The 15,256-nt window shown below is 37.7% G+C and overlaps 1 protein-coding gene and 1 long non-coding RNA gene across 19 annotated transcripts in view; one reads left to right on the top strand and one right to left on the bottom strand.

Annotated features, from left to right (window-relative positions):
- Positions 1 to 15,256, bottom strand: part of Ank2 (Ankyrin 2) — a 59,048-nt gene that overhangs the window by 35,197 nt on the left and 8,595 nt on the right. For 13 of the 18 annotated variants that reach the window (XM_089467934.1, XM_089467933.1, XM_089467932.1 and 10 more), the window contains exons 6-17: positions 14,010 to 14,937; positions 13,760 to 13,879; positions 12,668 to 12,950; positions 12,205 to 12,611; positions 11,920 to 12,131; positions 9,915 to 10,119; positions 8,776 to 8,802; positions 6,399 to 6,558; positions 5,499 to 6,337; positions 2,980 to 5,436; positions 2,819 to 2,917; positions 2,668 to 2,748 (exon numbers count right to left, since the gene is read on the bottom strand). In XM_089467934.1, coding sequence (XP_089324060.1) covers positions 2,668 to 2,748; positions 2,819 to 2,917; positions 2,980 to 5,436; positions 5,499 to 6,337; positions 6,399 to 6,558; positions 8,776 to 8,802; positions 9,915 to 10,119; positions 11,920 to 12,131; positions 12,205 to 12,611; positions 12,668 to 12,950; positions 13,760 to 13,879; positions 14,010 to 14,937 — 5,818 coding nt within the window. Of the gene's footprint in view, positions 1 to 2,667; positions 2,749 to 2,818; positions 2,918 to 2,979; positions 5,437 to 5,498; positions 6,338 to 6,398; positions 6,559 to 8,775; positions 8,803 to 9,914; positions 10,120 to 10,939; positions 12,132 to 12,204; positions 12,612 to 12,667; positions 12,951 to 13,759; positions 13,880 to 14,009; positions 14,938 to 15,256 lie in introns of those variants that run through there. The other 5 variants (XM_018005869.2, XM_089467944.1, XM_089467936.1 and 2 more) reach the window with 4 other exon arrangements.
- Positions 2,633 to 8,514, top strand: LOC149269094 (uncharacterized). Its single transcript, XR_016269900.1, has 3 exons — positions 2,633 to 2,761; positions 2,829 to 2,905; positions 8,234 to 8,514. It is a non-coding gene; the product is annotated as an uncharacterized LOC149269094 (long non-coding RNA).

Genomic DNA, 15,256 nt, shown 5'->3' with positions numbered 1-15,256 from the left:
GTCTATATGAAGTCGTGGATTCCTTGCCCATTTGCTGCTCTGACATCATTTTGAAATTCGACTCAACTTGAAATTTTCATTAATTACGTTTGCATATTTTTTTCACAAGAATATTTAAGCAATTGTTGTATGTTTTAGATTTTGCATTCATTTTGGAGTTTGGAAACAAACTTAAAAAGACAAAATTAGCAAACTACTGCAAGAATAATGATACCACGACATCATATGTCACATACGATACGATGCAGCCTTCGAGTTAATCAGGCTCAATAGTATAGCGGTATTTATTGTTGATGTTTTTGTTTTCAATCTAACTTTTACATTTACAGATACATCATACATTATACATAGTATGTAGCCAATTGGGATAAGGAAGCGCGTTAGGAGTGCATTAATGTGTATTTGTTGTAAAAGCCGCAAATGCAAAAAATGTAAAAAATCTATAAACTAAACATAGAGTACGATTTATGCATGTTTACATAACGGCTACTGTGATGCTATTTTTTATTTGTTAACTGTATGTTTTAATATTCAATTAGATTTTCTTTTACTAAACATTTAGTTAAGATATTCGTGGTTTTGAGATGACAGAACGAGAGAGAGAGAGAGAGAGTACATATGCTTTTTCGTTAAGGACTCACAGATATTACGAAAAGCAAACAGAACATAATCAAATAAATGATAAAATTATTGGAAACTTAAAGCCATGGTGGTTACAGATATCGAAATTGGAATTGAAGTGCTAAATGCGGCAGTTTGGTTGGGATCGAAATGCGAAATGAGATCACAATGGACTTGGATCGATTGTTTTCCATAAAATTATTTATTTGGTCACTCAACTCATTTCAGATCACAACACACATAACGATTGACAAATGAATCTATATAAATTTCGAGAAGTTCGAAAATATCGAAAATTTGAGTGTTTATCTTAATGAAAAAAATCTTATAGTACATTGTTAATATGTTGCATGTTATGTACACTAGTTATATTGGCTTAACTTGTTATTGTACTTATTCATTTGTATTTGAAATTTTTGAAATGAAATTGAATCAATTATTGTAGCTTGCAGTATTTGACAGTAAAACATAAACTAGATTGCATAAATAATTGCTGAAAAATTGCAAACGTAATTGTCGTTTTATATTCGATCATAAAATAAACAATTATGGTTCATTATTATTGTTGCTGGATGTACAAAAATATTTATATTATACTCTATAAAGTGTGGGAGAGAGAGAGAGAGACCTATTAGCGATACCCATCTTATATGCTTAGAACTTTTCTAATTGCAACTTTTCAAATTTGCTTTTTTCAGAACTTACCATAAAATTACAATACTTAAAGTTACTTTAGTGTTTGGGTATTGAGTTTTATAAAGTTTTGAGTGTAGTTTAAACTAGTTTTGTTTTGTATTCAAGTTAATTTAAGATGTTATCAATGCATTGAATAAACCACAAACAACAACTCAACGCTACAATGTTCGATTACTACTCGTTAAATTGAAACGCACAAAGAAACACAAAACAAATTAGGCCACAATATAGTTGAGAGCTTTGGCTTGGCCAGAAGGCAGCAGATAGAAGACAGCGCGTCTACAGGAAAATCGGCTACGTATTACCGTCGCGTGTACTTGGGCAAATGCAAATGTGTAACTAAATCTGCGAACAAATGTACGCTCACTGTTTAACTACGCCAAAATGAACGAAACAAATTAAATTAAGTATACGCCAGCGCGTACCATTCGACGGCCTGCGCAGTGACATAACAAACGACACCTACCCCAAAACTACGAGCAGTTATATTATATTATATTAGATATAAGATAATACATACATATTTAGATAAGTCTAACTAGAGCTAACTAGACGAAATAATAGGTTGTATATTGGAAACTTTTATGATTTAAGCTTAAACTTGAATGTACTGCATTGCCCTTTCCCCTGAATATTTACCCAATGAATGCAATTGCTTTTTATCGATTCGAACATTTTGTGTTGACATTGTCAATTTTGAATGTTAGTCAACCACAGCGGTTGCAGCGGCGCCCGACACTAGCTGAACTATTGGGGATTTTCTCTTGTTTGTGTTTTCCTCATTTTCCCGACCTTAGACTTTAGGTAATTGGATTAGCTATAGTACTGCGACGTTACAACGGTATTTCAGCGGTATTTTCTTGAAGAGCTTTTGTCACCATCTGCTGCTGCTGGCCAAACGCAACTCGGTGAGCTTCAATTTGAGTTAGTGAATTGCGAATTATGGTTTCTTCACATACAGACTTTTTTGATTAAGATATACACACTAGTAGTTTGTTGCTTGATGCTTTTACGACTATTTATTGTTAACAATGAACTTGTTTCGTTTCCATTGAATCGTTGATAGTTTTAATGAATGGTAGTTTGCATACAAAAAGCCTTTGGATTTGAATTCAAAACGAAATGAGTTCAACATACAAAACAAGAGGAAATACCAAATTATAAGTTGTACTAATGAAAATAGAAAACAAAGACACTACAAAAGGCTCAGAAATCAAAGGGAAAATAGAAACCAAAAAACAAGGGGTGTTACGAGTTCACTTTCTTATACCAAAAAGGCAAACATAAAACGTTGGTAAGTCAATTTACATAACAAATACGTTAATTGCATAGAGTAGAGGCAGCACTTACCAACTGTGGAAATGGCAGCGACGCGTTCGAACGTCGACTCTGCGGTCGTGTGCAAAGTGGTCACAGTGTCGGCTAAATAATCTATATATATATAGTAAAGAATCACATCAAATAGTGTAATCAATGAGATGTTAATTTACTAAGAATTTACCATGCTCTAGATCGCCCAGGTCGGATTGCTCATTCTGCTTCTCGGTTTTGGCATCACTCGGTGTTGGTGGCGGAGTTTGGGAATATGGTATGTCGCTCGCTGAAAGTATAATTCAATTAGGTATATATTCTGGTTTATATCAGAATCTTTTGTATACGCACCTATCTGTTTGAGTGCATCTGGCATTTCAATTAAACCCTCGCTCATCTTTTTGGTAATGGTCTCACCGACATATTTGCAGAACTCCGCATCGGTCAGCGATTTGCGTGGCTCAATGGACAGCGGTGCAGAGAGTCCTTCTTCTTTGAGGACATCGCTCAATGGCACTGTGGCCCGCTTATCGAACGTATCGCTATCATATTCTGACATTGTTTTAGGTATGCTAGGCTGCTGAGCTTGTTGCTCCATCGCTAGGAAATCGGCAGTCAGCTTACGTGCGGCAAATGGTGAAACTTCGCTAATTGGTGCAGCAGACTCGATGCCATCTCCAGCAACGATGTTCGTCTCGGGCTCTACGACTGTGGCTTTAGGTTCCTTGTCAGTGGTAGTTTTTATCTCAGTTATGACTGTTGGTTCCTGCGCAGCAAGTTTTGTCTGCATCACTTCTGGCAAAATGGTTGTTTCAGCGATAATCTTTGGAGACTGAGCCTGGGGCTGAGACTGAGGCTGCGACGGAGGCTGAGGCTGAGCTTGTTGCTCCATCTTCAAAAAGTCTGCGGTAAGCTGACGTTCGTTTAGTGTAGCTGGCTTCTGCTGTTGGCTGCTTGCCACCCCAGCTGGTTTCACTGTTTCCTCGACTAATGACTTTCTTGGTTCTACAACAGGTATTTTACTGGCTGGCGGTGCTGCTTTTACAGATATCACGGATTCTGGCTCGGAAGCTGTTGATGTCTGGCTGGACTCGATCAGCGACTCGGGTGCACTTCGCAGACTGGGCAGCTGGCTTTGCTGTTCCATACTCAGGAAATCATTGGTTTTCTGAAGTGTATCAAAGACAATGTGCTCCTCGATTTTGTGGAATGTCTCTATAGCACCAGCTACTTTTTCTGCTACTTTATCTTCCTTTTTGGCTGATTCGTGCAGTTCTTGCTGAGCTGTAACCTGAGGTTCCTCCTTTTTGCCAGCAAGTCCCTCTATTTTGTCAGCCACCTCTGCTGGCTTGTCAGTTTTGATTATCTTTTCTTCGATCTTGTGGAATGTGTCAATCAGGTCGGTCAACTTTTCATTCACAGTTTCAGCCTTGGCAGCAACCTCGGGTTGTGGCTTGGGCTGTTCGGCAGCCATTCCAGATGTCATAATCGTTGCAGTGGATACTACAATGTCATCAAAGATTTTCGCCTCCTTGTCAATTGACTTTCTGGGCTCCACCTTCGGTATCTTACTTGCAGCCGGAGCTGCTTTGGGCTCGACTGCCGGCAGCTGAGTCTTTTGCTCAGCCTGCAGAAAGTCTTGTGTCAACTTTCGGGCATCCACTTCGGCAATCTTGGCACCTTCTCCGGTCTTGACTGGAATCTTTGAGACTTGTTTCTCGACCTTAGCCTCGACAGGTTTTTCGAACTCCGTTTCAGTTGCAGCCCGAGGTGCTGCTGTCGGCTTAAGGGGCTCTTCGCTAGATCGCTTTACCAGCTTGGGTATTTGTGTCTTTGGCTCGCCGCCATGAAAATCGTATCTAACCTTTTTGGCCTCGAAGTCAGCAATTTTCTCCTCAATTTTGGTGCTCTCAATTTCAACTGTTTTGGAAATCTCTTCCCCAGCTGTACTTTTGGTTTCTTGCAGCTGCTTTATGGTCTCGCTGACCTTCGTTGTGTCTTTGGTGAGCTCACTGCTCTTCTCCTTGATTTCTTGTTTGCCACTCTCGAAGGAACTGATTATATTCTCCACTTTCTTGCTAGCAGTTTCAGTAACTTCACTGATGACTTGCTCAACCTCTTTGATGGTTTCCTGAGCAATTGTTGCCACAGGACTGGTCTTTTCCTTGAACTCCTCTGAGAACTTTTCATGAACTGTAGCCGTCGTTTTGGATGGCAGTTGATTGCGCTTTTCGAATTCCAAGAAATCCTCGGTCATGTCACGCGCTTCCTGGCGGGTAATAAAGCCCACTCGGCTAGTCGTTGCCGTATCCTTCTTGGCCGTCTTCTCAGCGGTGCTTATGTCCTGGACAATCTTATCAACCTTGTCTGGAGATGGCAGTTCTTCTTCTTCTGAGCTGCGTCCGGAAGTTTTGAGCTTATGTGTCAACTCCTTATCGAATTCGCTCTTGCTCACTTCAGTGGAATCCATTTTGCCCATCTTCATCTTGATGACCTGCTCGGGCACTGTCGTGGTTTTGATTATGACATTGTCGGCGGGTAGCTGCATCAGAATCTCTGATTCGTGGTGCGCCTTTTTATCCTCAATCAAGCTCTTGCGCTTGATCTCAGTAATCTCTCGTGTAATTTCCTTCTTTTGGGTGGAGGCTGGTATGGAGCGTTCCACCGAGAGGCGCTTGACGATTTTCTCTCGGCGTTCGGCAACGGTTCGTTTTGCTGGCTCCTCATCGGACTCAGACTCTTCAACTTCCTTCTCCTCAGCAGAGTATTTGACTTCTTCGCGTTCGTTGATTTGCTGTATTCGCTTACCTAAACGAAAATATGTGTGGGTATTAGTTTTATGCTTTAAATGCCCAATAGTAAATACTCACTTTCTCTGCGGACCAGCTCTTCTACGGACTCGGAGTTCTTCATAAGATCTGCCTCGTCAAACTCTCGCGAATGCGACAATCTGCCACTCTTGCACTTCTTCATGATGTCGTCTCTTCCGATGTTTTTAAGAGCTGTTTCCAGTGCTAGAATATCGTAGTTTGGCTTATCTTTGTACAAGCGAATCATGCTCTGCGCCTGTCGCGCAATACTGTCGGTATTTTGGTTGATGATTTCGTCAATCTCATCGGCTGTTATGCCTATCTCTGGGGCCAACTGTATCCAGTCCTTGCCCAACAAATTGGATAGGTCCACAATGCGTATGTCGCCAATGTAGTGATCGTTCTGATGTTTGCTCAGGCTGAACATCGAGGTGCGATAGGCAGAGGAGACGCGTTCAGAGAATGCTGTCGTCGAATCGGGTATGACAGCCTCTGGCAGGACAATGTTGAGTATGCAGATGGGTTGCTGTGGAGGCTCGCCCTTGGCCACCTTAGGCTCCTTCATGAACAGCGTGCGACCCACAATATCTGCATGCTGGTCTTTTACACGCACCGTGAAGGGCAGACGATTCTCGCGAAAGGCCTTGAACTGCAACTGCAATTGATCACCCGACTTGGTAACGGGCACTAGATTGCCAGCCATTTCAATGTATTGTGGTTTGCCTTCGAGCACCTCGACATCACGGCTCTTGGCTACCTCGGTGTATAGTTCATGCTTCTCGAGAGTTTTATCCTCGCGATCGTCGGTCATACAGAAGACGCGCAGACGTGCCTCGAAAGGTTCTATTTTCTTGGCAAATACCACAAATCTGGCTATGAAGGGCACGTGAATGACTTCCCTATAACGAGCACATGGTTAATATGATCTATATGAGATCTAGCTTTTAATATTCAACTTACTTGTACAGCTCTGTTGCCATTTTGGTTGCATCGGAAATGTTGCGACAATCCATCAGCCAGAAACGGGCAGAAACTGTTGTTGTGAATGATACGCAGTCGTTGACAAATGTCAAGGGCGTGGAGCCCGTTACATCCTCCCATTGGGCCCGTGACGGTCCGCCTAATGGGTAATAAGACGTTCAATTTTCAGGCATAGATCAGCGTAAAGACGATTTGCATAGACTAAATATGAATAACTCTTTGAAAACTCTACTTATGTCTTATTAGCAGATCATTATGTAATTCGAAAAATTGTTCAACTAAATGAAAATGAAAAACTTTTTGTCTTTAAAGAGAGAGAAATACGGTAGTGTGTTATAATTACAAAGCAATTGTTTATATGTATTAAAGAGTATTATTGAGAAAAGTATTAAGATGTAAGTTATTTCTAATAAAAAGTACCGAATATGTATTTAGCGTAAGAGTTATAGAAAAATTAGTAAATTGTTTCTTGTGGTCTGTGTGTCTGTGGCATATCGTATTTATATATATATATATGTATAGATTAATGTGATGCTGTGACTGGGTTAGGTCTAAGCCTTGTATGGATCAATGTACATGTATATGTATGTGTATGTGTCCATGTATGTGTGTGTGTGTCGCACTTTTGATTCAAGCATTATAGGTATTTGTTAAATTAAATCTTTGGAAGGCTGTAGCATTTACAGGGATATACAGGTACTAAAGGTACTTGTTACGCTGACTTCGAAGCCATTTTGAAACAACATGCTAAATATGTTTGGAATAATAAAATTGTTAGACTTTTCAATGATAATTAAGTGAGCGTGTTTTACGTGTTTCTTGTATATGTGTAGAAAACAAGAAAAACAAAAACCGAAACATACGAAATCATAGATATTTAATTAAAAAAAAAAAAAAAAAAAAACTTAATAAGATAAGATAAATAAATAGACCTTGACTTGTTTATATACAATAAACAAAATATATTTTTGTTCGTTAAATATATAATATAGAGCGTAATTTCTTTAATAGCATCAATTTCTTATTCTTTTCTCCTTCTTTTTATTTGTGTGTGAATATTTTTTATTCATTTTTTTTTTTTTTTTTTCATTTTCTCGGTTTCAGAAAAGTTCTCTTTGGGGCCACAAACAGTTGAAATTCGAAATCGAATAAGTTATTTTTTGAAAACAATTTATATAGATAATATGTGAATATATTCTGCTTTATATTAAACTCAAAAGAATGCATAACAAATCAAATTAAATCTGAACAATCTAATAAAGCAACGAAATTACGAATTATCTTAAGTGCATGACATTCCAAATTAAGAATAAAATGGGGACGAAATATATATGATAAATAAAGAGAGTAAAGAAATAATTTAGTTCAAGTCTGGCCTTGATTTAAATACGGTTTCATTGGCCCAAAGAGCAACTTTAGCAACTTGTTTTATTAGAGACCTATTAACATTTTTTTATTGTTTAATGAAAATGTGCAATTGATATATGAGTAGAAAAAACCGCGTGCAGTCAGAAATTTCATTTAAGATATGTAATTTATTCTTATTTAGTTAGTTTACAGAAAGAGACATAGAGAGAGACAGAGACAGAGAGAGAGAGAGAGAGAGAGAGAGAGAGAGAGAGAGAGCAGCAAAAGAGTTGTTTTTGTAGGACAAGCTTAGGAGTTCGAGAAAGTTAGCTTACTTCAAAAAAACGAAGCTGCTTTGATCTGAAGAAGCCTTGGCTTTAACAATTGGAAGGGAATCAGGAGAGGCCCAACTGAATTTGTTCCTGATCTTCATTTTATTTTATTTAATTTTCTTTTTTATTTTACAGAAAACCCAAAGACGCAGCGCAACCCGAATTAAGGCAGAGAATAAAAAAATAAAAAACATAAAACAAAATAAATAAATAAATAACGATTCCAAAATGAAGTTAAATGAATGAAAGTAAAATATATCGAAACGAAATAAACATGTTGAAAGCATAGTAAAATATTAACAAAAAGAAATACATATTTTTAGAAATATTTGCAATGGTTTTTGTTTTTTTTTTTAATAAGAAATTTGTTTTGAAATAAAATATGCAGAATTTTCAAATATTATTTTTGATTGAAATTTGCTAAATTGTTTCATTTTTTATATTTGGTTCATATTCAATATAAGTAACTATGTTTTGTTATTGTTGTTAATTGTTATTAATATATATATATACTTTTTTTTTTGGCATAGAACGAAACAACTAAATATGAACAAATAACATTTTGTTTATATTGTAAACAGAGTTTCAATTTGAAGAAACTTCATACATGTTTGTGAATTTCTGAATTTATTTTATTTTTTTATGGTTTTTTGGACATTTTGTCATTTTTTAGTTACCTTTTAGAGACCTTTTCCGAAACACACCTTCAATGGATTGAGAAAACAGAATGGAATGCGTGCACAAATGCATTTGACGCATTAGTACAAAATTATAGAACAATTAAATACGGTTTCAATTAAGAATTTAATTAAACTTTTTTTTGTATTTTTAGTTTTGCTTTGTTCCAAAAATCAAAAACATATTCAACTGAAGTTCAAGGAAAATCATAGAACAAAAGTCATATATATATGTACATAAATAAGAAAAGAAGAGGACGAATATATATATTTATATATATAAATATATATAGTATAATATATACTGGATCAAACACTGTTTGGCACAATGATAACATTCAATTGAGTACGAGAGAAAGAGATAGAGAGTATATGTGTGATTGGGTTCGTATTTGTATCTGTATTTGTGTGGGTGTAGCTTGGAGTATGAGCGTATTCTATGTCGGTATGCGGGGGTGAATGAACATTTAACTATGCTGTTTGCTGTTACGAATACTGTTGCTGTAATTTTTACTGTTTACTGTTAAGATTACTGTTACTGAATATAAAAACGAGGCTACTGTTAATCAAATTTGGATCGCAATTTCGAATTGAATTTGGAGTAAATGCTGCAGAAACGAAATAGAGTTTAACCCGAAACAACTTATACGCATCAACTACACAGACACAAGCACATTGTTGCTATCAAATGCGACCTGGATTTTTGGCAATTCACGAATTGTTATAATTATTAGTATTATTATTTTAATTATTATATTAGTAATTTGGCAATTTTCACTGTACAACATTTTATGTATATAGATATATATGGCATGTATATATAGTACATGATAATTGTATGTAGTACATTATAGTTAAATAAATAGGAAATATATACTAAACGAAATCATACTAAATACAGACTAGAGTTGGACTAAAGGAGAAAACTAAATGGAAACTAATTAGAAAAAAAAGTGGAAATGGAATTGTAAAAGGAGAGCCTGAGATGTTTACAGATACAGAGAGAGGCTTCAGGTATTCGTTACTCATATAAAAAACATCAACCAACAAAACAACATAATGTTAAGTAGTTACTCATTATTTATGTAATTTGCTTGACAACAACACAAAAGGGAAGAACACAAACAAAGTTAACTTACCTGTTATCGAACAGAGCAGGCGTAGCGTTGGCGTATTGCCCGAGTACTGATTGATCATGCCCTGGCTGTGTGCCTTCGGGGCGGGCATGCTCAGTGTGATTGCCTTGTGGAATTTGCGACGGCGCGGCTCGACCGTTACGATCGGCGAGACGGCAACGCCGCGACCCAATAGCTTAGCCGTTAGATCTGGATCAACTGGTTGGGCCTAGAAATGTAACGAATTTTCGGCACTATAGACAACAAAAATCGATTTTCAGGCCACACACACACACACTCTTCAGCAATTATGGTAGATGAGGAACACAAAATTGAATAAAATAAAAACTATATACGAACTATGCGTCATTTGTTAAAATATATACATATATCTATATCTATATATGTATAAATCTAATGCATAGAAAAATACAAAAACAAAAATTAAAATTTTAAAAATGAAATGAGTTTTGGGCTAAATGGTGAACATTTTTGTTTTTTGTCTTTTGTGTCATATTCTTTTTGTTGTTTTTTATACAATGCTTATTAAAGATTTAGATGTTTCATTCATACAACTATTATTTTTAATGGTTCTATTGAGCAATCGCATGTTTTTAGTTAAGTTAACTACAAACAATAACAATGTTCAAGCCCATTTATGTCCCAATAAATTTAGTTATCAAAAAAAACTTTGACTACAACTTAATCGAACCGTAGAAAACGAAAATCTCAGCAATTTGCCGAAAATCATATTTTATTGAAATTTATATACAAAATGCAAAATAAAATGTGCTAAAAAAAAGTTTTAAACTCATGAGTGGGGCCATCATAAAATCGTTTTTTCTCTTTTTTTTGGCTTACAACTTCGTTAGGCATTTCTGAACCGAACCCAATTGTAACGGTCTCTAAGCATTTTTACAATACATATATACAACTATATAGTATTTCACAATTCCATTATATTTCTGTTTGTTCTCAAAAAAGCAATTTAATCGAAAAATTAATGAATAAAAATTAAAATTAATGAAAAGATTTTCATTGTTATAAAGTTTTTGTTGAACTAAATTTATTGGGTATAGTACTTCATTTCAGTAAACTTTTATAATCTTATGCATAGGTAAGTTTTTCTCTTTTCCTTTTTTTTTTTTTTTTTTTTTTGTTTGTAATATGATAATTTATAATAATAATAATAGGCATATGTATATTTAGTATTATTATTAGTTGCCTACTTCGATTGGACAATTTGTTCGTTAAAGTTTAAGAAAATATGCGATTTTTGGATAAGTCGCTTGATCCATGATCAATCATCGTAAATATTATTCATTTAAATATTATTGCAAGTCACTCTAAAGTAATTTCTCCTTTGTTTTGTCGTGGAGTGCCAAATAATTCTCAACTAGTTCTGCAGTGTGATTTCTAGTAAATTCTCAAACAAAGTGCACATATATATATATCATAAGTAACACATAAAGCCCCCAAAACAAAAACAAAATTGTAATATTGTAACTAGAGGCATTCAAAGTAGGAATATTTTTAAACAAATCTAAATACTAGCATTGGAGTAGAATATTTTGATTTGATAATAGGTTCCTTTCAAATTAATCTGAGCTGATCATGCTATATATTTATATATATATATATATATATATATATATATATATATATATATATATATATATATATATATATATATATATATATATATATAGATATATGTACGTGTATATCATCGACGCGAGTTACAAAGTTTTTGGAGCGGTATTACATCTTGATTAATTAATTAGTATTTAAATGCGTACTTGTAATATTTTGGAAAACTTGGCTGATATACTTTGAGGAAGCTATTTATGTTAAATGCACGATTATTGGTGTATACTCTATATAAATCGATCGTTTACTTTTCTTTACGTTGATCTTGCTTCTTGATTTACCAAATGAGCGAGAAGCGCTTCTTTTTGGGCACATGATTGACGCTGATCTTGCGTAGTTTCTCGGGCGCAACGCCTTTGCGTGGTTTAAAGAGGTTTACCTGTAAGCCAACTTTGATTTTCTTGGTCAGGGCGCCCTGGGGGAAGACGGCCTGAACCTGCGGCACCACAGTGCTGGACACCATGCCGCCTTCGGGTCCAATTGCATGCACCTCCTGGCGTATACGTGATACGACAGCAAAATACTGCGGGAAATCGTAGGTGACAAAGCGACAGACATGATTGCCGGCCTGCTCCTCCAGCTGAGCGATTTCTGTAGCAGCACAAGAAACGAATTGAAAATTGAAATGAGGAAAGCTCATTTAAGTCAAGCCAAGTCCACTCACCCTCTGGCTCGAAGCACTGTTGCATGACATCGTGAATAACCTCCTCGGAGTTGTCAATGGTATGCTCTCGCCAGGTTTCGCCGTTGTCGGAACGCAAGATGATGATCTCACGCTCCTTGCCACGCAGCGAGGCAAAATGCGGTACCTCCATGACAACGGGCCCAATGAACTTGGTCGAGCACGGTCCCAGTTCAAGCACGCGGCTGGCCAAGGCCTCACCCTCCATCAACTGCGGTGGATGCATGGTGCGCTGCGGCTTTACATAGCGGCAGGTCACCCGCGTCGGCTGGCAGGTGGAGCGCGACGGTATTATCATACGGACGCCGCTGTGGCGACAGCCACGCATGGCACCGCCGCGTGCATCCACCAGGAATGAGACCAGGAAGCTCTTCCAGCTCAGCTTGCGACTACAAAGAGCACAAAATTAGGAAACATACTTGAGTAAGTCGATTGCTATACCTACCCCACATGTGGTGGCTCATCGTTGCCAGCTCCATTGGCTATATAGACACCGTCGACCGTTGCTTTGGGCGAGTTGCCATAGACTTGAGCCTTGTGCGGACTGATCATCTCCTCGCCAATGGTAGGCGGTACTCCACCCGCATACTCAGCACTTTGGGTCATGCGATTGGAGTCCATGCGCTCATCGCGCGTAACATCAATGGGCAGCGAGTCATCGCCTAGGGATTTCATTTCATCAACGGTCAGATAGCGATAAGGTTGATCGGATAGCATATTATCTTCGCCTATGGGATTTTATTTTTCGTTTATTTGCGTAGCATTTCGGTAGCATTCCACAGCATTTCAATTAAGCACAAGACAGTCCAATTGGCCATATAGCGAAGTATTGTTGTTGTTGTATTGTGTTGTATAGTGTAGTTCAGTAGTAGTAGTAGTTGTTGTTGTTATTTGATTTGCAGATGATGAGAGCGCAGTGCATTGAAAATAGAAGAATGCAAATGAGTTTTTCTTTTAGTCGAGAAATTTCGTCAACACTACATGCATATTTTGTATAAGTAGATACATATATATTAATAGGATGATATGTAAAGCTAGCATGAATCATAAATAGGAGCAATAGTATATAACTTATTTTATAGATTATATCAGATACATCATTTAATATATATATATTTTGATATAGTATTTCATGCCGTGGTACAAAAAAGTCACAATTTTCACCCAAAAACCTATCTCTTGTATATTTACATGGACATCAAGGTATTCGAAATGAAACCGTTATGTATTACAAAAAATTATAAATTATTTATATCAAGAAAACCAAAACGATTTCATTTCTGTATAGTTTAAGTGTTTAAATCAAAGAATTGGGAAGGTGTTGAGCACACCTTTTTCTGGTGTTTACGACAACGTCAAGATATAGTTTATACATTTAGGCGAGGCAACCATATAAAGTGCTGCATTATCCTTGTTAATTGATTATAATTTGGATTCCAATTAGATTCCAATCAATGCCAATTGGTGCACTTGATAGCAGTCGGCTCTTCAATATTAATTTACAATTGGCCTTGCCACGTTTCAATTGACAACTTACTGGAGACATATAGATAGTCGCCCTGGTAATACGGTTGAAAGATCTGGATGTCTGGCCTACGGTCTCGATCACCGCCAATGCCAAACTCGTAGCATGCGTCCAATTCCCATTCTGTGTCACCTGACGGCACACATAAAAGGGGTTTGTTTTTTTTTTCGATTTACTTAAGACTAATTATAACTTAGAGTATTGCTGTAGTCGAAGTCTGTGTATGTGTTTAGGTGTAAACCGAATAGAAGTCTATACATACCACCCTCTTCCTCGGAATCGGACATGAAGGATTCGTGCATGGCTTCTGGCGCCACGACGCGATACTTTTCCTCTGTCTGAGCGGCAGCAGTGGCATCCTCGTCCTCCTTGGTAATCGACTTGAGAGAATCGAGCACACTGATGTAGCCCAACTTGCGTGCAATATGCAAAGGTGTCTGACCATTGACAGTCTGGGCATTTGCATTGGCCTTGTGCTCCAGCAGCAAGTTGACAATATGGCAATGGCCCTGCTGAGCGGTCTGATGCAAAGGAGTATAGCCAGCCTTGGTGGCCATATCGATGTTGGCTCCGTTCTGGAGCAAGAAACGCACCATGTTGGCCTGGCCGAAATGGGAGGCCACATGCAGCGGAGTATAACCAGCCTTGGTGGCCATGTCGATGTTGGCGCCGTTGCGTTGTAGAATCTCAGCAACATTGACATTATCCTCCTGAGCGCACAGATGCATGGGTGTTAGACCGTTCTTGGCTGGATGATTGACGGCAGCCTTGTGCTCAATCAGTAAGTTGGAAATCTCGGCATGTCCCTCCTGGCTGCTTAGATGCAGTGGTGTGAATCCAGCCTTGCTCTCAGCATTGGCCTGAGCGCCGTATTCCAGCAAAGTGGTAGCAATGTCCATCTGGTTCTTGCGCGCCGCAATGTGCAGCGGTGTATGTCCGTTCTTGGCGGTGGCATGTGGACTGGCGCCCTTCTCTAGCAGCAGCAAGGCCACCTGCTGGTTGTTGTAGTGGCAAGCCACATGCAACGGTGTAACACCATTTTTGCCCTGTGCATCGACATCCGCCTCCTTCTGGAGCAGCAGCTGAGCGACCTTTATGTGCCCATACTTGGCTGTCAGATGCAATGGCGTAAAGCCCTTCTTGGTGGCTGCGTCCAAAGCAGCGCCATTCTCGATCAGCACAGCGGCCACCTAAATAGATAATGACTTATAAATATACTGAAATTGCGTTTCTCTATGCATCACTTTTATGTCTACAAAAATTCAATTGTGAAAGCAATACATAGATCTAACTACCTGTTCAGGAATACAACTTAATATGAGCTAAAAATCATAAATAAGAAATCAATGTAAAGAATACCAAAACAATATCGAAGTGGACACATTTATTTATGGCCAACATAATAGACAGTAACAAAAGACATAACGAAACTCGTAATACTCGATGAATGTAACAAAAATAAAAATAAAAGTAATAATTAAAGCAAATATACATAAGGAAACTTAAAAA

This window comes from Drosophila arizonae, chromosome 4 (assembly GCF_054131065.1).
Source record: "Drosophila arizonae isolate 15081-1271.41 chromosome 4, UAZ_ARI_1.0, whole genome shotgun sequence".
NCBI classification, from domain to species: domain Eukaryota; kingdom Metazoa; phylum Arthropoda; class Insecta; order Diptera; family Drosophilidae; genus Drosophila; species Drosophila arizonae.
Note: the sequence above shows the minus strand (reverse complement) of the source record. Positions and strands in the feature narration are given on the sequence as shown.